Source organism: Ovis aries, chromosome 11 (genome assembly GCF_016772045.2).
Source record: "Ovis aries strain OAR_USU_Benz2616 breed Rambouillet chromosome 11, ARS-UI_Ramb_v3.0, whole genome shotgun sequence".
In the NCBI taxonomy this organism is placed as follows: domain Eukaryota; kingdom Metazoa; phylum Chordata; class Mammalia; order Artiodactyla; family Bovidae; genus Ovis; species Ovis aries.
Window position 1 is genome coordinate 28,888,184 of NC_056064.1, and position 21,898 is coordinate 28,910,081.

At 50.4% G+C, this 21,898-nt stretch overlaps 1 protein-coding gene across 10 annotated transcripts in view; it reads right to left on the minus strand.

Moving 5' to 3' along the window:
* GAS7 (growth arrest specific 7) overlaps nucleotides 1-21,898 on the minus strand; it is a 204,568-nt gene that overhangs the window by 36,297 nt on the left and 146,373 nt on the right. For 8 of the 10 annotated variants that reach the window (XM_027974888.3, XM_060395427.1, XM_042255665.2 and 5 more), the window contains exons 4-5: nucleotides 12,442-12,527; nucleotides 4,318-4,371 (exon numbers count right to left, since the gene is read on the minus strand). In XM_027974888.3, the coding sequence (XP_027830689.1) occupies nucleotides 4,318-4,371; nucleotides 12,442-12,527 (140 nt within the window). The remainder of the gene's footprint in view (nucleotides 1-4,317; nucleotides 4,372-12,441; nucleotides 12,528-21,898) is intronic. The other 2 variants (XM_027974889.3, XM_012185726.5) reach the window with 1 other exon arrangement.

Genomic DNA, 21,898 nt, shown 5'->3' on the forward strand with positions numbered 1-21,898 from the left:
CTGCTCCCCGCTGTGTCCCAGCACTGCCACAGGATGGGAGCCGTCAGTGTTTGTCAGTACAGTGAATAGAGGCTAGAGACAGAAGGGGTGGTCTCTGCCCTAGACAGTTTTACAGGCTGATGAAGAAGGCAAACAAAGAAACGAGTAATTGCAAACTTCATCTGTAATGGTGGAGCCAGGGTCAGAAGCCAGCCAGGTTAAGCTGGCCCTTAACCTGTGTCACACGACCTTCTGACACGCTTAGATGTAACTATGCCATGTCCCCATCCAAGGCAGGGGTGCAAGTAGGGAGGGGTGCTGGATGGGGGAGCAGGACAAGATGCCTTCTACCCTGTACTGTCTGGGGAAAGTTCCAGGGGTCCCTCCCACTCTTGCTCCCAAGATCATCACACTCGACCAGCAGTGTCTTCGCTCGGGGACTGACTCCAGCCCCCCAGTAACCATAGTAACATCTGCTCTGCTCCCAGTGGGCCCACTGAGCAGCTGGGGTTCCACCAGAACCACAAGAGCAGCCCCCAGAATCTCTGGGGGGGGCGCGTCTTAAGGGGCCTAGTCACCACAAAGGCATCCAACCACGGTGGGAGAGCTGTTGAATACAAGTGCAACCCAGCCAAGGGCCTCATGCGGGGAGGCCCAGCACGGAGGCCTCCCTGGAGGCAGAGGCCGCCTTCAGCACAGTAAAGATGGCGGTTTTACCTCTAAATGGGCCCTGACCTTCTGTCCCACTCTTCGCACCCCACGGACTGCAGCAGGCACGCCAGGCTTCCCTGTCCTCCACCATCTCCCGGACTTTGCTCAAACTCAAGCCTATTGAGTCGGCGACGCCATCCAACCATCTCGTCCTCTGTTACCCTCTCCTCCTGCCCTCAATCTTTCCCAGCATCAGGGTCTTTTCCAATGAGTCGGCTCTTCCCATCAGGTGGCCAAAGGACTGGAGCTTCAGCCTCGTCAGTCCTTCCAGTGAATATTCAGGGTTGATTTCCTTTAGGGTGGATTGCTCTGATCTCCTTGCTCTACAGAATTTCCTCCTAGAGAGAGGCTAATGGGGAGGCTATGGAAGAGGCAAAAGCCAGAGCGGGGACCTACGGAAGCAGAACAGAAATGCCCCGTGGTGCACACACATCCAAGCTCCCACCCAGGGCCCCAGGGGGCCACATCAGGGACCCGAGGACCAGGGGAGCCCAGACTCCTCTTTCTAGGGCAGGAGTGTGGCTGGCCGGCTTGGCTGTCATCTGTTCTCGAATCCTCTCGATTTTGATGCATGTTGGTGCCGAGGGCTGTGAACTGCCATCACCGCCCGTCACTTCCAATCAAGCCCACTCACCGCCAGCCCTACCTGGGGCTCCATTGCTGTCAAGCAGCGCATGTGTCTGCCTCTTCAAAACGTCTTCCAGACCCAGTGGGGTGGGGTGTGTGGGGGAGGGGGCAAGCCAGGGGATCAGAATGAACCTGGGTCCTTGCATCTCAGCCACATTGGTAGTCAGACTCGGACGCCTGGTTGTATCCGTCATTGGCACACAGGCCTGCAAATCTCTGCTCCTTGGGTCAGACCGTGTGAGAGGACCCTCACCCCAATCCCACACGCCAGGAGGAGGGAAGCTTGGGCCTCAGCTCCATGCTTCCCCCTCAGCCCCACCCCTGCAATATCGCCTCCCAGGGAAATCATGAGCTCTGCAGGATCAGGGCTCAGAGGAAGGAGCTGTGGGTGGAGAGAGAGTACTCCCTGGGAGGGAGAGAGCCGAGGCACAGAGGTCTTCAGCCCTGCCGGCCAGCCAGTGAGGACACCCACCTCTAGTCTGGAGATGAGCAGGGCCCCCTGGGCTGGCAGCCGGCAGACCCAGGTTCAAAGCCAGGGGGCTCTGTTCCTCACTCTCGCTGTACCCCTCCTCACTCACCCCAGCAAAAAGTCCCTAAGGCTTGAGTGTTTATTTCAAACCCCTGGGGGATGCTGGTTACAACCCAAACCTTATAGCCTCACCCTGGAGGGACCAACCTAGGAACCCACATTTTAAACAAGTGCCCCTGAGGCTCTGGATGAGAGGCAGTGATGCAGGGCAGTGGGAAGGAGGAGGGAAGGTGGTGAAGCAGGGATGGAGGGGGTGAGTTGCCAGGAGACCCAGGGCCACACCCAGCCCGCACAGGCAAAGCCCTAAGCTCTGACGGAAAGGCAGACCAAGGCAGGTGACTCAGGCCCCACCCCGTGAGAGGCATACCATCACCCAAGGGAGGCATATCCCTCTGCTTCCCGCTTTTCACTTCTCTATGCACTCTTCTTCTACAACGCTAACATATTCCCTCTCTTGCACTTTCTTCTCCCGATTTCAGGAAACTTTAGGAGCTCCTACTTTGCCCTAGCACCCTAGGGGCTTTTTTGCAAAGATGCGCCTATGGGAGGTCTGCCCAGGGGGTGGGGTGGGGGTCTCCCACGCCCTGTCCGTCAGCTCCAGTAACAAGGAAACTGTCCCTGGCCCCACACTGAGTCGCCTGGACCCCCACCTCAGGGGGCAACTTCTAGGGGGACACTGCCGGTGGTAAGAGTTCAGGTCTCAGGTATATGCTTTAATATACAGTATTTGTTTATATTGGATATTAACGCATGTATGTGGAATCTAAAAAAAACGGTATAGGTGGTCTTATTTGTAAAGTAGAAATAGAGACACAGAGAACCAGCGTATGGATAGCAAGGGGGAACGGGAAGAGCGGAAGGAACTGGGAGATGCCGACTGACATATATACACTACTGATACTATGGTCAGAATCGATGACTGGTAAGAGCCTCCCGTAGAGCTCAGGGAACTCAGGAAGCTCATGCCCGGTGCTGACCTAAATGGGAAGGAAATCCAAAAAAGAGGGGATGTATGTATAGATACAGCTGATTCACTTCACTGTTCAGGAGAAACTTAACATGACACTGTAAAGCAACTCTACTCAAATAAAAATTAATGGGAAACAAAAAAGGGGGCACGGGTCTCAAGCCCTGATGCTTCCTAGCTGTGACCTTGGCTGAGGTCCTGCTCTGTGCCTCAGTCTCCTCATCTGTAAATAGGGTGATGAGGAAACTAGTGTGAACTGAGCACCTACTGCGTGCCAGGCTGTTCTAAGGGCTTTCCAGGTATGAACTGACTCTGTCCTTACACCATCCCTAGTGCACACACGCCCACCATCTCCCCATTGTGCAGACGGGGACACAGAGAGGCCAGGAAAGCTTCCCCAGGTAGCTGCCCAGCTCAGAAGTTCTGTGACTGACACCCTGGGTTCAGAGTCTAGCTTCCCCATCCCCACATCCACCTTGGTCCAATCACCCGGCCCTCCCTCAGTGACTGGAGACTAGGATGGGTGCTCAGAAGCCTACTGGTGCATAATAAATACGCACGCAGCCGCAGCAGTTACGACTGTTACTGTTACTGCTTGCCCACGGCTTCTTCCTCCAAAGTGGGTGTGCAGCCCGCACGAGCCGGGGCTGGGGTCTCCCTGTCACCTCCATCTCCGAGGTGGCGGGCAGCATGGCAAGGACTGTGTGATGGGGCCTGAGCGACCCATCCCCTGGTCCCAGCTCTGCGGCACCTGGTCAAAACCGCATACCCGGGACCACACTTCTCCCGTCTCCAAGTTCTGGTCTGTCTGAGCAGACGGACAAGTTGTCTCTACCTGGAGGGATGTTGACATTCAGTGCCAGCTTTCCCCGAGCACAAGGCTGATGTGGCGTGGGGGCAGTGGGGAGGGAAACGGGGGCAGGTCCTCTTCAGCCTCCACGGGGTCGGGGGGCCGGGGAGTCTTGGCGGGCTTTCGGAAGAGCCCTGGGGGACTGTGTGGCTGCTCTAGGCAGAGGCTGCCTGCTTCCCCATCAGGAACTCTATTCTTAGGGTGCTTTCTCTTGCTCTTAACTTTGACATCTTCCAGAAGTTACCCCGCACAAAAGCCACCCTGCCATAGCTGTAATTTACACGTCACGTCGCTTGCTCAGAGCACAATCCACCCCCTCCCACCCACTCCCGCACACCACCTTCCCTCGCCTGCCCTGAGAAAAATGGTTTCTTCATTACTCTGAACATCATTCCTTCCACTTGTTTGCCCGGAGAGAAAAAGTGAAATAAGAAATCAACAGAAGAAGGGCCGGGGCAAGGCAGGGGGCAGGGGGGTGGGGGTGGTGGGCGGCAGGGGGTGGTGGGAAAGTTCAGCTACCTCCAAGCTTTAGAACTTCGCAGATTCTAGGCTGGGCATTGCTTCCACTGCGAGGTTCACATCGCCACAGCAACAGCCCAGCTGTGGACCAGAGTCCCAGCCTGCCACCCCACCTGCCGCGCGAGAGCCACTTACTGTGATGGTGTTTTCCTTGCTCTGCTTTTTGCTTGGTGACGAGGATCCCAGGTTCTGGGGAGAGAGGCAAGAGACATCGTCAGAGCTGTTCTCCATATTGGACATCCTTTTTCCTTCGGGTTCCCTGAAGGTGGAGGGATGGGTTAAAAGCCCCGTGCAGGCGAAGTTCGAGGATGCTCCTTCAGCTGTCGTTAACCCCTAAGTCACCATGTTCTGGGAGAGGGCAGGCAGGAGCCTTCCATGCCCTGGCTTGAAGGCGAATTGGAGGAAACCTCCCAACAGGAGCTCTGAGAAAACTGCTCCAAAGCAGGTCTGCCTCCTCATCTCCCCATCGGTGGCTGGGAGCATTAACCCTTCAGCTGCCCTCTGCTGGTAAGCAGTTCTAAGAGCTATCTCCACCTGCAGAATCCATCCAGGAGTAGAGAGTTAAGGCGGACTGTGGGCCACCATCTCCTGGCACGGGATTCAGGACAAGACATCTTATTCCGAATTCCCCACTTTGTCCAACATATCATACCCTGGATCCATGTACTGTGGACTGGGGTGCTCAGCCACACCTCTGTGACTTGTCACCCTCCCTACCCCAAGAGCAGGGAGGCTGTGATTTCAGCTTCCATTCCAACTTTGGGGTTGCCTTTTGGGGTCTTCCCTTTGCCGGCAAGAAGACACTCATCCCAAGGACCACTGGGCCCACCGGACCTCAGCAGCTTGCCTCTAGACCCTGGATGGCCCTGGAATGGAAAATTCAGGATTGCCAGCAGAAAACACCACACTGAGTCTACGGCCCTGATGGGGAAGGTCAAGTCCGGGTCTTTGCTGTCCCATTAGCTGTTACATTAGGGACTCAGTAGGGTCCCTGAGCAAGACATGGGATGTGTACCCCTGTCCTGAGCCACACGTCGAGCTGGGAAGCAGGCTGGCCCCTAAGGCACTGCGGCAGCATTGCACGTGTGTCCTGGGACTCACAGCCTTATTCTTTCTCTCGGCCTTTACAGGGAAAGGCCCAGAAAAAGCATGGGGGGGCTTCTCTAGCAAGCCCCAGGGAACCAACAGCTCCCATCCCCAGGCCAGCACAGCCCTGGATCACCCAGCAAGATGAGTGTCTTGTGGGGGTGGGGGCAAGCCAGCCCCTGCCTCAGGAACCCAACTGCTCCTCAGGCAAAATAAGGAGCTTAAGGGAGTTCCTGCCCACAGTCCCCTCATTCCCAGACTGTTCCCGGCTAGATCCACCCTCTGTCCCTCACTCCCACCCAGACCTACCATGTCCGGTAACTGAAGTCCACTGCTGAAAACTGACATCCCTGGACTGTCCAGCTCAAAGGGACCTCTATACACCATCGTTCCACAGACGAGAAGATGAACTCACTGGCCCTGACATCATGTCGAGTTAACTCAACTCTGAGACTCAGTCTTACCTGTTGCCAATGGTCCTTGAACTCTGGAGGCATCAGATTAGCTGAAGACATGCCCCCCGAGTCCTCCTGACCCCAGGAAGTTACTGGCGTCACCATCATTGTACAGATGAGGACACCGAGGTCTACAGACACCAGCGTGTCCAAGGACACAAGATAGGTAAACAGAGCAAACTGACACCCAAGCCTGAATGACTCTTTCCTGCCTCCCCATCCCTCCACTTAGAAATCTGGGACAATCTCTTATTTTTCCAGGTGTCTCTGCAGGGGCCAAAGAAACATCGCTGTCATCCACACACATGACTTGGGGACTGTTGCGTCCAAGGCTGTCTGGGATGATGCTGGACACAAGAGGTCACCTGCCTCCCCAGAATCTCAGCCAGGACACGAGGGCAAATAATAGCACTGTCGGCGGGGGTGGGCATGTTCTAAGCATGGGCGCCGGTCTCTGCCCTCCTAGCTGAGCAGTTTCGGCTAGTGCTGCGCACGGCGGTCACAGGGTCCTTCGGGTGGTCTCATGTCTTTGCTGCTGGTGACCTGTGCCTGATATTTGAATGTCATATACACAGACATCACATACATGCATATGAACACACATACTCACACACAGACGCACACACTCTGCAGCACTCCACTGGAAGGGCCCTGGTGGAGAGACATCTCAGCCACGCTGAGAACACCTGCTACAATGAGGTTTCTCTCATCCAGGTACTAACCGGGCCCAGCCCTGCTTAGCTCCCGTGATCAGATGCATTCAGGGTGGCTTAGCCATAGACAGAAGCGGTTTTCAATACGATGCCCCACTAAAAGGAACCCAGGCTCCTTGGGGAATCGATTAGTTCCAAATGCCAGGTGGACCTGGAACTCCTGTGCCAGGGGGTAAAAAAAGTGTTTGACAAACGGTGTGACGTAACAAAAGGACACAGACATCACCTCAAAGGAGCTTCCACACCCAAATTTGGGACCACTGGAGCGTTAATGTGAATAGTAACCTCAAAGAATTACTCCAAAAGGTGGACAGAGGAGGGGCAGCTGTTTTTTTAAAAAACAGAAGGTCTATAAAATGTTTGCAAGGATTCAAACATCACCACTGGCAAACCTCAGTGTCAAAGACTCAGGCCACAGACATCACGGATGCTTGAAAAGGCTGAGAGAAAAGGCTGTTAGGAGACAGAGTGTGCACACGGCCTGACACCATCACCCCACTGATCTTACATACGCGTGTATGTGTATATGCATGTATTTGCTGCTGCTGTTTAGTTGCCAAGTTGTGTCCGACTCTTTGTGACCCCATGGACTGTAGCCCTCCAGGCTCCTCTGTCCATGGGATTCTCCAGGCAAGAATACTGGAGTGGGTTGCCATTTCCTCCTCCAGGGGATCTTTCTGACCCAGGGATCGAACCCAAGTCTCCTACTGAAGTTAAATGATTGGTCTATTGCTCCTTTGTTATAATATTCATTCTACTCTTATAAATGCTTACAAATGTCCATAACAAAGTTTGTTGTTGTTTTTTTAAATTTCTCTTTCCTATGATTCTAGAAGGTTTTTCTTCTCTTTTTTTTTTTAAAGCTCTGCCCAGCCTGGTTTCCTGGCCTCACCTGGGCTGCTTGGCTGGCACTGTGAGGACCCACCGAGGGTGGTGGCAGAGGAGGCAGTGCCTGGGAGACCGTGGTTGGTCATTCCCAGCTAACTCCACAGGCCCCTGGCTCTGTGATGTCTTCTGAGCCTGGTCTCCTTCCTTGCATGTGAAGAGTCTGGCTCCCACACTCTCAGCAGGCAGAACCCAGTGTGAAACCTCTCAGTGGCTCCAGCACTATTGAGACAAAACCCAAGCTCCTCAAAACAGACTCGAGGACTTCTCTGGCCTCCTCTTCTGCCTTCCTCAAACTTGCTGACTCAGTAAACCATAGTCCTGCTTGGCCTCTACAGCTTTTTCAAAATCATTGCCTCTAAGCATCCACATATGCTGTTCCCTCCACCTGGAACGCTGTTCCCCTACCATCATTCTCGACCAAGCTAAACCTCTGCTGATTTTTCCAGTCTCAGCTTTTATTAAAGAACCCATCTCCAAACATTTCCACCACCACTTGGTCAGGTCTTTAGAGCACACACTCCCCTCCAGCCCCATCACTGTCAATATGAAATCAGTATTTGTCTCTCTCCAGCCCCTGCTACTAACCTCTATCAAGTGAAAGTTAGTCACTCAGTCATGTCTGACTCTTTGTGACCCCCATGGATGGTAGCCTGCCCAGCTCCTCTGTCCGTGGCATTTTCCAGGCAAGAATACGGGAGTGGGTAACCATTCCTTTCTCCAGGGGATCTTCCTAACCTAGGGATTGAACGCGGGTCTCCTGCATTGCAGGCAGATTCTTTACCATCTGAGACACCAGAGAAGCCCTAACCTTGACAAGACAAGGGCTTTATCTGTCCATGACTCAGTGCCTGGCAAAGAAATACATGTTCAACAGAACATGAGCTGTTTACCAAGTAGGGAAGGAGGAGCCCCATTGAGTAAATGAGCTCTCAGAATCTCACCTCTTCCTTCATCACACACTGTCTCCTCCAACAAGTCCCTTAAGTTTCCAAGCTCTTGGTCCCACTCCCTTTCCTCTCTTCTGCATCTAAGATAACCTTCCTGGGGAAAAGTTCATGGAAAGCTAAAACAGTTGGAAAGTGAGTCACAAAAGAGTCTAGGCTCTGGTGGGCATATTCCTTGCCTTCCCTGTACCTGCATAGGGATCAGAGGGGGCTAAATCACTGTAGCCCTGGCAGGCAGGCAGGCAGGGGACAGGCTCGGACCTGCTTCTGCCAAGGCCAGCATGACCATTCTCAGTCTCTGATTCCCTAACCTCCCATCAAGTGGGTCTACTGCATCCATCACCCAGGCAGCTCACCCCAGGGCTGCACACATGCAAACTTCCACTGGGTGGCACCAGATTGCCATCACCTATGCCCAGCCTTTCAGGTCTCCTGGAGCTAGGGATGGGAGGAGAGGGTGGGCACCCTTGGGGGCTGCAGGGCACCCAGCCATTTGGTTCCACCCACGATGGTACAGACACATTTCTGGTTTCCATGAAGATTACACATGCCCCCCACCCCCGACTTCAACCTGTCCAACATTCTAATTTTCTTGATTAGCTTTCTCAAGGAGGGGGCAGCCAACAGGCAGTAGTAAAAGAATACAAGAGAGGTGTGGCAAGGTACTGCATCTACCCCGACCCAGCATCTCAAATGGCCATGTGTTCATTTACTCCCTCATTCATTCACTGTTTCAATATTGTGCGCATGCCCTATCTATCAGCTGCTCAGTAGCGTCCAACTCTTTGTGACCCCATTGACTGTAACCCATCAGGCTCCTCTGTCCACGGACTATTCCAGGCAAGAATACTGGAGTGGGTTGCCATGCCCTCTTCCAGGGGATCTTCCCAACCCAGGGATCAAACCCGCATCTCTAGCCTCTCCTGCACTGGCAGGTGGATTCTGTGCCACTGTGCCACCAGCAGTATTATTAGCTGATGACTGTCATTAATTATAGTTGACAGCTTGGCAAGGGGGAGTAAACACTGAGTGTGCTGAAGTGCGCTTATGCATATTCTAAGGACCATTTATCGGTAGTGCTCTCTAAATACCAACCCTTCTTAACCTATTTCTGTGACTGTTCTCTGGCGCCTTTGTGGACAGCCAGCTCTGCAGGAACACGAACACTTTCGCAGCCTGAAAGGCTAACACAGTGCTGCAAACTGGTGGACACATGTTTTGTTCTCGCCACGTGCTGCACTATTTATTTTTGTTTCACTGATGATACCTCACCTTCTGAATGTTACCATCCAAAAAGAAAAGGGATACACGGGATTCCACTGGTCTTGAAGCAGCGCTCAGGCCGGGGTACCTAGAGCTGACCTTTCCTGCATCCCCAGCACCTCACCTCTAACTCTTTGTTTCTTAGTTCTCATTGTATCTGCCATCTATAAAAGTAAAATGTGTTTATTTTAGAAAATTTTTAAAATACTTAAAAGTCTAAAGAAAATAAACATCACCTTCGACCGAGGTTTCTCAACCTCAGCACCCTTCATCTTTGCATCTGGGTAATTCTTTGTTGTGGAGCTGTCTTGCACCTTACTTAGTAATAGCCCTGGTCCCACTGACCAGATGCCAGTAAAACTCCCTGTCCAGTTGTGACAACCAAAATATCCAAACATTGCCAGACATCCCCTGATTGAGACCTGGACAGAAATACCAATGTTTGGGTTTATCTTTTCATCCAGTCACGTGTCTTCATGTATGGAGAGATTTCCTTCTCCCAAACAAGACGGACCATAAATGCAGCTCTGGGACTTCCCAGATGGCTCAGCAGGTGAAGAATCCACTTGCAATGTAGGAGACAGGCAGGAGATGCGGCTTCGATCCCTGGGTCGGGAAGATCCCCTGGAGGAGGAAATGGCAACCCACTCCAGTACTTCTGCCTGGGAAATCCCATCAGTAGAGGAGCCTGGTGGACTACAGTCCACGGGATCGCCAAAGAGTCGGACACAACTGAGCGACTGAACATACATACATGCATGCAATTTCGTTCTGCTTTTTCATCCACTATCGTGGTCTCCGGATTTTCTTAAATCAGTACATTTTCTCCAGAAGAACGTGTTTTCATAGCTGTATGGTACTGTTGGCCAGACAGACGTTCAGTGCCATTATCCATTTTACCCATCCCCTGTTACTGGACAGTTAGGCTGGGTCAAGGGCTGTATGCTTGACTGAACAGCTTTACACAGATCAAAATCCTTGCGTGTATTCCAAGAACAGATGCCTGGGGGGAAATTCCTGGGTCAAAGTCTTACAGCAACACAATGTCCAACTGCCTTCTCAGGAGGTTATACGGATCAGGATACATGTTGCTTTAAATGATTACATAACAACTTGAGAGTGTTTCAGGATAGGGGAGTCATGTGTCATTAGAGAAGGAAAGAAGAATGACGAGGGAGAGGCGGAGGGGGCTGTTTCCAATATCCTTCCTAAGTGCCTCTCTAGCTGCTGAGAAACCATGGCAGAACTTGAGCTGACGTCTCAAGAAAACACTCCGCAGTTGGGTGGCATATGAGCTTCATTTTGAACAGACCGACCGGCTGTGTTGAGAGGGGGGCTCTGCAGGAAACACACAGGGTCAGGGCTGTGACGTGTGCTGTGAGCAGAGGATGAAGGGGACACACATGTGCTGCCACGACTAACTGTGCCCGGACGCTCGCCTGTCATGACACGGTCCCCCTGCCTGAAGCAGCAGCATCCCCTGGGGGCTCGTGAGAAACAGAGAACCTCAGGCCCCTCCCCAGACCTCCTGAATCAGAATCTGCACTCGAACAGGAGGCCCAGGGTGATTCGTCCATCCATCCATCAATACGTATGGAGCCTCAGCTCACCCAGATGTCCCAATTCTCCTCCAGAGTTTGAACTGAACAGACCTGAGCCCAAGGCTCAGCCTCCTAAGACAAGAACATAATTAGGTTTCTGAGGTTTCTCGCCCCATATACCCAGGTCGGACGACCAATTTGCATGTCAGGACCACTATGGACCGCCGCTGGAGCTTCCTCTGGCTTCGCCCCGTCCAGGCATAGTTCACCATCTTTTGGGCCCTAACACGTGCTCTCATGCCCCTCTCGCCTGCATCGCACTAAGTGTCACACTGGAGCCGCTTTGACCACAAGGGCTTTCCTTCAGGGTCCAGCACACAGAACCCACCGCTGTTGACAACAAGCAACTATTGTTACCACGTCACCACCCCTACCATCCTCGGGGCCTGGCATCTTAACTCCTGAAAGGGCTGGTCTGGAGGCTTCTGCTTAAGGACATCTTGCGGATAATTCATAGATGGATCACATAAGACCCGTCCCCAGTTCCTTAGAGCTTAAGGCCACCGGAAGAACCTGGCATCTAGTCCGGTCTGACCACCTGGTAACCGTGTCAACCTGTTCGAGTCGCTTATCTGGTCTGACACTCTATGACCGCATTTGTAACACAGGAATAGTACCGACACCTCCTTCTTACATTTGTGCGAATGTCGGCTGAGGTGACAGATGAGAACACAGGTTGGGAATCCTAAAACACACCCCCATGTCCTTCTACCCCGCAGCTGCCCCTCTCTGGATGATCAAATGTGACAAAATGTTTGACTCAGTTCCACTCTGGGTGAAGTCTGGGGATGGGAAAGGGTCACGCAGAGAAGGAAAATGGCCTGGACTCACCCATATTCTTAAAGTGTTGGGAAATCTGGACTCCATTAGGAATCCAGACAGCAGGATGGAACCCTCTGCCCCAACACAGAGAGGCTATAATAACATCCCTGTCAACCCATCAAAAGCAACCTCGACTTCCAGAGACTTCCAAGGCAGTCCAGTGGTTAAGACCCCGCATGTCCACTGCAGGAGGTTCAGGTTTGATCCCTGGTTGTTGTACTAAGATCCCTCAAGCTGTGTGGCATGGGCCAAAAAACAAAAAAACAAAAAAAAAACGCTACTATCTTCAGCTTCTAGAGAAAACCAAACCACAATCACACCAGCTCTCTTGCAATCATGGTACATCGGAATGACCCAGATACCAACCTCTTCCTACCTGGGGCAGGACTGGGCTGTAGCTACCTGGATGCCTAGTGTCCCCATTCTAACAATGCCTCCCTGGACCTACCTAAGGGCTGCCCCTACCTCCCGGAACAGGGCCCCTTACCTGGGAATCACCGGTGGATTTTCGGACACTCATGTGGGCAGTCTCGGGAGGGTGCGCTGGGGTCCCTGATGTGTGGTATCCATTCACTGCGGGGACAGAAACACCACTCAGATGCTGCTGCGCTGGCCACAGACAGGCCCCTCCGACCTTGCAGACCACAGAGGGCAGCTGCGGCTCCTTCTCCCACCTCACTGTCTGCCTCTGAGGGGTCTTGCACAGCCAGGACCACCTCTCTGGATCTCACTCCTATCTGTGGGGCTGGAGATGGGTTGAGAGCATCTCCCAAGCGCCAGCACCCAACTACCAATCTCTTGGGGGACCTTTTTGAACCAAAGAAAAGAAAGATGCTCAGTAGGAAGAGAGGCATCACAGTCCAACAGTCATCGCCAAAAATACCCTCATCGGCCGTGATCACTGGTGCGGATCAAGGGTCCAATCTCTCTCTAGAGTCAGGTGGGGACACCCCCACCCTCCTGCAAATCACCGCCCCCTCAACAACTCCCCGCCCAAGGACTTCCTCCCTGACGACCTCCTTCCCCTCACTCACTGGAATGTCAGTTTAATGACAAGAGAACTGGCCTCACATGTTTCTAGGAAATTTGGCTTTGCTAATTAAGAGTTAGGGGATCATATGACAGCCTTCATGAGTCCTGGTTTTGCTAAAATTAAGACAAAAAAATATTCAAGGCTCTAAAAATCTCTCCCCATGACACTCACTCATGCTCCCAACATGAGCTGATACTCCTGCTCTTCAAAGGAGGATAGGAAGCCCTGGTCTGTAGTATTTGCCAATTTCTATGGCCTCAAAGCTCCCAGGGGGGCCTATTTGAAGCCCCCAACACTGCTGCCTGGTCCTGACATCACACATACACACTGAGGCCCACGCATCCTCAGTTCCCAGAGGCGGCCCTGCCCTCTCATGGATACAGTTACTGAAGCCTCAGCTTCTGCATCTGTAAAATGGGAACACTTCTATCTAGTCTCCAAACCCACTCTGTTGGGATGAAAATCCACCCCTGCAGAAGGGATCCGTTAAATTATAAAGCACTTCATGAAAAGACAATGGATGAATTCTCTTTTCACGAAGATCCTTAATCTAGTGGCCTTGAGCCCCAAGCTTGTATGATCTCCAGAAAGTCATCTTCCTCACGCCCCAGGCTTTGGAGGATTTGCTACAACACATACACTGCAGGTCAACCTGAAGAAAGATGGAAACACTGATGTCCACTCGCGGTCTTGCTGCCAGAACCCAACAGAGAGGGAGGAGGTAAAGGAGGAGGGACTATAGTTATTACCATTTGCCCATTCTTAGGGCAAGGGCCAGGGGCAAGCAATGGAGTGTGAAGGGCACGCCATGGAGAGCCCTTTTCATCCTGGGGGTGTGTCCCCCATTCTCCACCAACTGCAGGGAAAAATTCAGGACACCTGTGAGCAGAGGTGCACTCAGCAGATTCCTGGGGTAACTGGGTCTCTCCCAATCCGACAGCTGGCTGGGTACTCTAGAAGGAGGGTGGGCACAGACACACCTGGACAACAAAGCGCTGGCCGCACAGCCGGCGCCCAGGGCAGTGGCTTAGGACACAAGAGGAAACAGCAAGTTAGTTCCACCTGGCCAACCACGCTCCTGGTCTACACTCGGGGCCCTCAGGAAGCTGCTGATTCTATCCAAGAGTCCTCTAGGCAAAAGGCAGGGGCGGGGGGTAGGATCCCAAGGGCATCACTGAACTCTGAGGCCTCAGAGGAGAACCTACTCAGGCGGGCACAGGCCGTGACAGCAGCAGCACACGAGACTGGATAGATAAATACTACTTATGAGGCAGTCATAACATTCAAGAAACTTAACTTCTCAAGGAGCCCGGCACTGAAATGGACAAAACGCAAATGCTGCAGAATTTGAAGACAACGGTAGGAACCCTTATACTGCTTTCAGTCTAGGACTGATTTCGTGGACAAACGTCAGGATGTGGAATGTCTCAGTGATTTAATTTAAAAAGCTGATTGAACTAGATGGATTAAACACCATACCCTATAAACAGAGATAATCTCTTTTTACGGAGAAGCCATGGTACATTAAAAATGTTGGGCCTACTTAAGCCATAAATAAAGTATCAATAAATTACAAAAGGCATAAATAACACAAGACATATTCTTTGACTGGAAAGCAATAAAAGTAGATCGAAATAATGAAAGAACAAATAGACAAGGTCCCTATCTCTCCCCTACCCTGACCCCAGAAGCTCAGACATTTAAGAGAATGCCCTCTTAAAAAAATAATCTCAGGTCCAAGAGCAATTTCAAACTATAACTACACAATATTTTGAAAATAATGAAAAAGAACATATCAAAACAAATGGGAAAGGGCCTGAATTATATTTGGAGGAAAATTCATAGCCTTAATTATTGCATTACCAAGGCCAAGAGAATAAAAATAAATGGACTAAACATTCAACTCAAGAATTTAGAAAAAAAATTCAAAAGCCAATAAAATTAATCCAAGGAAAACATGAGAAAAGGATTTAAATATGGTAAGAGAAATTAATAAGTTAGGAGACAGGATAATATTAGCAACTCTGGCTGGTTGAGGGGTTGAGGGGTAGGGAATGACAAAGATAAAAAAGGCAGATCAGCCTAATTTGAGAGTGAAAGAAGACACAAATGCTTAGAATTGGGAATCAGACTGCAAACAGAGACTTTTTTTTTAATGCATGAGATTTGATCTATAGTTCTATGCTAATAAATATAAAACTTCCCATAAGATTCAAATGATCAAAGTGATTTCAAATGCCAGAAACACCAAAATGAGTAAAACATTTGAAAAAGGACCTCCCTGTCAAAAGACATCAGATCCAGATGGTTTTATAGGCAAAGTTATTCAAACCCTTGAAAGAAATATATAGGCCCACATTGCACAGTATAGATATACCTGGTGACTTTCTCAGTTTATTCTACAAAGACAGCATTGCCCTGATCCTAAAATCCACCAAGGACAAGAATAAAAATGGAACCACAGTTCAGTTGACTATGAAAATGAAATATGAAAGCTCTTACCTGAGCAGGCCTTAGTTTAGAAGCAGTCACTACCTTTAATGCTACTGGGTCCTTGTAACCCAAGGTGGTCCCCATCTTCTTGAGGGCAGAGTCTTTCTGATCCCCACTTTCTCCCACCACAGCACCCTCAAAAGTGCACCCTCAACATGCCAGTGTTCTGCCTGCAGCCTCCCCCGGACTGGGGGCCCCCACGCTAACAGCAGCCAGGAACCATCTAATGTGATGGCATTTGCCCCTAATCCATCCCCTTGTTCTCACTTTGGTTCTGGCCTGTCAGCGATTGGCTAATTACCACTCATGTCAAAACAATTACTGGGAAAGAAAAACTAATTCTCCATTCAACCATTTCTCCCCATACAGCACCTCTCTGACACTCTGTCTCACTGCATTTTACTCCAACGGTCCTTGCACCTTCATCCTTGGGGATATGAACCATTACAGCTCACCCGAGAGGGTCCTGATGGGCACCCCCATGCCGCTGGGCCCCCCGGCTTACTTAGGGTGAGGTCAAAACTGAACACAGCCAGAGGTGGGTGCTTCAGAGGCCTCCAGCCTCCCAGGGGTAAAAATGAAATAAAATATAGTCAAAGATCACTCATAATCATAAGGACCATAATTCAGTTGGGGATACAAGAAAAAACACATATAAAATACCAAATTCAGCTGTTTTTAAGATAGGAAAAGGGAACAGAAAGCTCTATCCAGTAACTTTAGTAACTTCAAATACAAATAGAAACACACACACACACACATTTCATTCCTCTTTATAAGAAGTTAAACAAAGAGAGGGCGTAGGAGAGGGCTCTCTACAGTGAGAGAAGGGGGCATATAATTTGTAGTGCCGGGAGCCAGTGTGAGGAATCCCGCCCGTGACAAGGTCATGAGGAAGGAAGCTGACATACGCAAGGCGTGCTCAGACTTCAGGGGCCCCTCTGGAAATTCCTAAGCATGTACCCCAACAAAAATCTGCCGGCTTTTGTGCTCTGCTTTTCCACTCTTCTGACATTTTCTGGAAAAAGTCAATTCAGGGCTTTAGTCTTCTGCATTTGAAAGAGTGTTTCAATCCAAAAAACCCTCTGATGGCTTTCTAGCCTGCCTGCAGGACTCCTACAGCTGCGCGTGTGATTGTTTGAGGCCTCCTGACCGCAGGAGGCACAGGAAGCTTAAAACATCCTAGGAATGTAGAAGCTTCCGAGGAGTCAAAATCTTTTTAGGACTGATTAAAGGTTTCATTTGTTGAGTCCATATTTGCTGCCAAATTTTCACGTCCTTTATTTGTAGATATAGTTAGAAAAACAAGTAGTAGACCTTGTGTTAGCAACATTAGATCTTTGAGTTAAGAACCTTCTTTGTTATATCCCACTGCACCTTTGTTCTATAGAGATGTAACTTTAATGTTAATGCTTTAAGGAGATGTAGATTAAAGAAAAACACTTCAGGGGAAACAAGATTAACATTCATTAAGGAAGAGAGCCAAAAAGTGTTAACAAGCCTCTTGGCCAGAAGATAATGTAAATCACCTGAGACCTTTTGTATACCAAATGATGTATAGAAAGAGCCTGAGCTGCGAACGCTACATAATCTTGTGTTACCCATTGATCTCTGTGTTTTATCAAAAGTATAAAAGGCCTTCTGAACAATAAAGGAGGGGGCCAGCTTCTGGGGCCAGCTTCTCTAACTAGTCTCCCAGCCTGGTTTCTTGGGGCTCTGGCTCCCCCCGTGTCTCTCTCTCTCTCTTTCTTCCTCTCTCTCTTTCCCTCTCTCTGCTCTTTACTTTAACTTCAGGCTAAATCTCCACCTGGAGCGCGGAGGCTCGCCAGGTCTACTTACTTGCCCCGGCTGTTAAGACCCGCGAGAAAGGGAGCTTAAGGCGAGGCACCCTTAGATATTCAAGCGGGCGCCGGTGGCCCAACGTAGATGGTGCAAATTCCTTGTCTGGAATTTTATTGGCCTTCCGCGTAAACCAAGCTATTCAGCCCTCTTCCTCCACTTAATCTTACTACACTATAGTTTCTTAATCTAATCTTTCATTAATAAATAAGTAAGTCTTTCCACGCCGACGCCGTCCACCCTTCGAATTCCCTGGATCCACCGGGGCTGGACCCCGGCATTGTAGAAAGGAGAAATCATTTGCTGGTGGAAGGGTGGATAAAGAAACGGAAATAAGACCAACAGAGAATTGCCAGCATCGTCCGCGGCCCATAACTCACTTCCTCCCTATAACTCTGACTCCATTCCCCAACTCCAACTTGCCATGTAAGATGGTTTATCATCCAAGCCCCAATGCTCAGGTCCTGTTCTCTAAAACACCCTAAAGATAAGACTTAACTCTTTCAAACAAGAAAGCCAGCCCTGGACGCCTCCTGCGGGTGTGGCTCATCTCCCTTTTCTCTGGAATAAACAAGTAACTTCTTTCCTCAATGTAAAGACATCTGGGAAGCCCCTGTTTTGGAAATCCATCTAGCCTAACTCCTACGACATCTGAACCTGGAGGAATGGGGTACCTCCCCAGGCAGGGGAACGACAGCCAATTCTGCAAGACATTCCTTGCAAGTGACCCGCAGTGAAAGTAAAGGGCAGGATCTGACAGTAGGCCTTTTTAAAATATGCTGATGTGCTCTGTGAATCTCAGTCAAGGCAGCAGCATGGCAGTCCCAAGCTTACAAGGACAAACAACCAGGATGGGGGGGTGCCAGGAAAGCAGAGGTGCTGCCATGGAACCCACTTTGGGAAATGCAGATGGGGCTGTGGGAAAGTAGGTTTCAAGTCAGGTTACCAAGGCAAACACCCATGCCAGATTGGTGGGTACCATCCCTGCCTCGCTGCCCCACTATGCCCTGTGTGGCCTTAAAAGGATGCTCTTCATCATATTCACCTTTCCAGGTGTGTGCCATATCTGGCCAGGTCTGCCTAGGGAAGAGGGTTTACATATAAACCCAGCCCTCTGGTCTGGAAATCCTTCTGTTCTTGACATTTCTGTCTTGACTACCCAGTCGCCACTGCTCCCTGGTTGTCTAAGATGTAAAGAGAACTCACAATCTATGTAGTCTGTGGCTGTGAAAGGTTGGAAATTTGAGTCTATTGTCCTGGTTATCAAAGGTTAAACAGGCCTTTGCAAGGGCCCCCAGGAAAGGAACGTGTTTCTCAAGGAACAGGTGGAGGCCCATGCCCTTCCCCTGGGGTCAACAGTGATTCCTAGTTGAGAGCCTCGGAAGCCCTCTGGGTCTGGCAGCTTGTAATTCTGCAGCGGGCCAGGGTCTCTGTTTACTCCTATGTGGGAGGGAAAGGCTGGCTGGGGCTTCCTGATCTGGAGAAGATGTGTTGGGGGTGAGGCCTGAGCTTCTGAAGCTCCTTTCCTGGGGCGCTCTGCTTACGGGGGTGGGGTGGGGGAGGGGGTGCACAGCTGTCTGCATGTACTCCAGACTCAAAGGTGGGCTCTCCCTGATCAACAACAGACCTCACTCCCTCCCCTGCAATCTGGCTTTCCTCGGCTGCTGGAGGCAGGCTGCTTGTCCAAGCATGACCCCTCAGCAGAGTCAAGCCCCAGGCAAGGCAAGGCCAGTATCTGAACCCAGGCTTCCCAACACCTCCACTCCCAGGGCAGCTCAATAAGAGATAGATTTCTTCCATTCCAAAGGGAAACACTATGCAAGTTCAACCCATGTCTGTCCGGGCCTAGAAGCTCAGAAAGGAATTCACTCTCCATGCCTGCCTGCTCTGTCATCTGATAGGGCAGCCGCCAGTCACAGGAGGCTATTCAAATTCTAACATGTTAAATTTAAATATAATCCAAATGCAGGGTGGTACCCAGGATAGGTTCCCAGAACAGGAGGACAACACTGAAAAAGTTGGTGAAATCAAATGAAATTCAGACTAGTTAATAATACTGTACTACACTGATTTCTTAGTTTTGATAAATGGACTGAGGTTATATAATGTGACATTAACATTAGGGGAGGGACTTCCCCAGAAGTTCAGTGGTTAAGACTCCGCCTTCCAACGCAGGGTGCGTGGGTTCCATCCCTGGTTGGGGATCTAAGATCCCACATGCCATGTGGTGTGGCCAAAAAATAAATAAATACATAAAACATTACTGGAAACTGAGTACAGGCTATGTAAGAACTCTCTGTACTGTCTTCACAAATTTCTTTTGTAAGCCTAAAATTATTCTAAAACTTGAAAAGTACTAAGTTAAATAAAATGAAAACTTCATTCTTCAGGCAGAGCAGAGTCATTTCAAATATTCGAGAGCTGCATGTGGTCAATGGCTACCATACTGGGCAGGGTAGAGACAGAACATTTCCGTTAGTGCAGAAAGTTCTAGAGGACAGAACTGGTCTGTGCTGGCATCCGCTGGACCCAGCAAATCTTACCTGAAATTCCCAGAACTTCATTTTTCACTCGTGTTTTCTTTCCATCTGCCTATTACTGTTTCTCTCCATATAAATCATTATTGCTGCATGGCATGTTAAACCAGCCCAAAGATGGTTTTTAATACATGCAGTAGTTACTGAACAGAGCCTTCGGTATTCTGTTGGGGCTTCAAGCTGACTTGCATGGACCCCACAGGGAAACCCTGGCATTAAATACTTCTAATAAAGTTACTGAATAAACACAGCTCCCACTGTGATCTGAGAGGAGGCCACACAGGGAAAGTCCTGGGTCCAGTGCTGTCTTAAAGCGGCCCCCAACATTCCGAGAGCAGAGTCCAGATTGGGGGAGGTGGGTACTGGGTGTGTTTCGGGTCTCTCTCCCCGGCTATAACCTGGCTGGCTGTGCTCCAGGCATCTGACAAGCCTGCACTAGGAACAAACTGGCCCTGTCCATAGTGGGCCTTCCAACCCTCTTCAGAAGCTCAACTCAAGGGTAAGCCTGAGGGAATTCCCTGGCAATGCCCGTGGTTAGGATTCTGGGCTTTCACTGCAGGGGGGATGGGTTCAATCCCTGGTCGAGGATTTAAGATCCTGCAAGCCAAGTGGTGTGGCCAAAAGAAAACAAGTAAACCTGAGCCCCAAGGTCGCCTCCACCCCTCTGCCTCCTTGAAGGGGCGTTATCTAAGCTTGGCTTGGCGGGGTTCACTTGTGGTTCCCAGCCATATTCTTCCTGGCCTGTTTGTCCATGACCTTCAGGAACGGCCATATGGGATGCTTGTAGTCAGTAAACGTAGTTATGTTTTCCTTCCACATCATCCTTATGCCCCCACCCACCTTGCACGTAACCCCCAACCCCATCACTGCTAACCAAGAGCTGCCCAGTGGCTTCAAGTAGGTAGCTTCATAGAAAGACAAGACACCTCCACTGCTTTTCACCCCTATCCAAACCCTCACACTCAGAAGGAAATCCCAACAATACCTTCCTCTGGACCCTGACTCCCCTCCCCCATCACCTAACCACCCTTCTTCTTGTCCCCCACCCTCCAGCCACACTGGTCTGCTTTCCATTCTCAAATGTGCCATGATCACTTCCACCCCAGGGCCTTTGCACCAGCTGTCCCCTGGCCCAGAACACTCCACCACCACCCTCCACACATACCGTCTCCTCCTTGTCTTTAAATCTTGGCCTAAAGTGAGGCTGCCCCCGATGCCCCAGGCATATGCTCTGTCCCGCTGACCATGCAACGAACATCTGATCAAGTTCATGTTTGCCTGTTTATCCAACTTTCCCATTAGAATGTAGCTCCTGGGACCAGGGATCCCACAAGTCTGGCTTGCCTGAGTATGTACCCTCAGTACTGAGAACAACGTAGGCACATTTTCTGAATGGAAAGGCTTCAACTCTATCACTGCTGCTCTGCAGAAGCAGGAGCAGAACAAAAGGGGCTTCAATCCAGGGCCCTGAGTGGTCTCCAGGCGAGGCGCCCACAGCCCCAGGAACCCAAGGATGGGGATGGCCAGCTTTTGAAGCAACCTCATGTCTTCATCAAGTCTATTTCACTCTCCACAATAAAATTCAATCTGCTGAAAGCTGCTTATAAAACTGAAGGAGAGAATGGCTGGGAAAATGCTGGTGCTGCTCCCCTGTAGGGAGAAATACCAACCTAACTATTGCTTTATTTTTCAAGATTCTATTTAAAAACCAGAAAAGAAGATGTCAGGGTATCACAGATCCTGCCTTAGCCTCACTGGTGGGTTCTCTTCTCTTCCACCTCAGAGGGCGGATGGAGAGTTGACATGTGTGGTCATGCCCCAGGGTAGAGAGGACCACAAATCACAACAATGGAGGGCTGGACAGGACCTCAGCCACGTCTTCCTCCCGTTTATAAGTGGGTAAAGTGAGGCCTGACAAGGAGCAGGGATGTGCCTGAGGCCTCAATCTAAGGAGCAGCAATGTCACAAATCTAAGATGTCACTGGTTGTTAGAGGCACACTTATTTTAAGTACTAGTGAGAAAGAAAAAAAAAATGGATGCT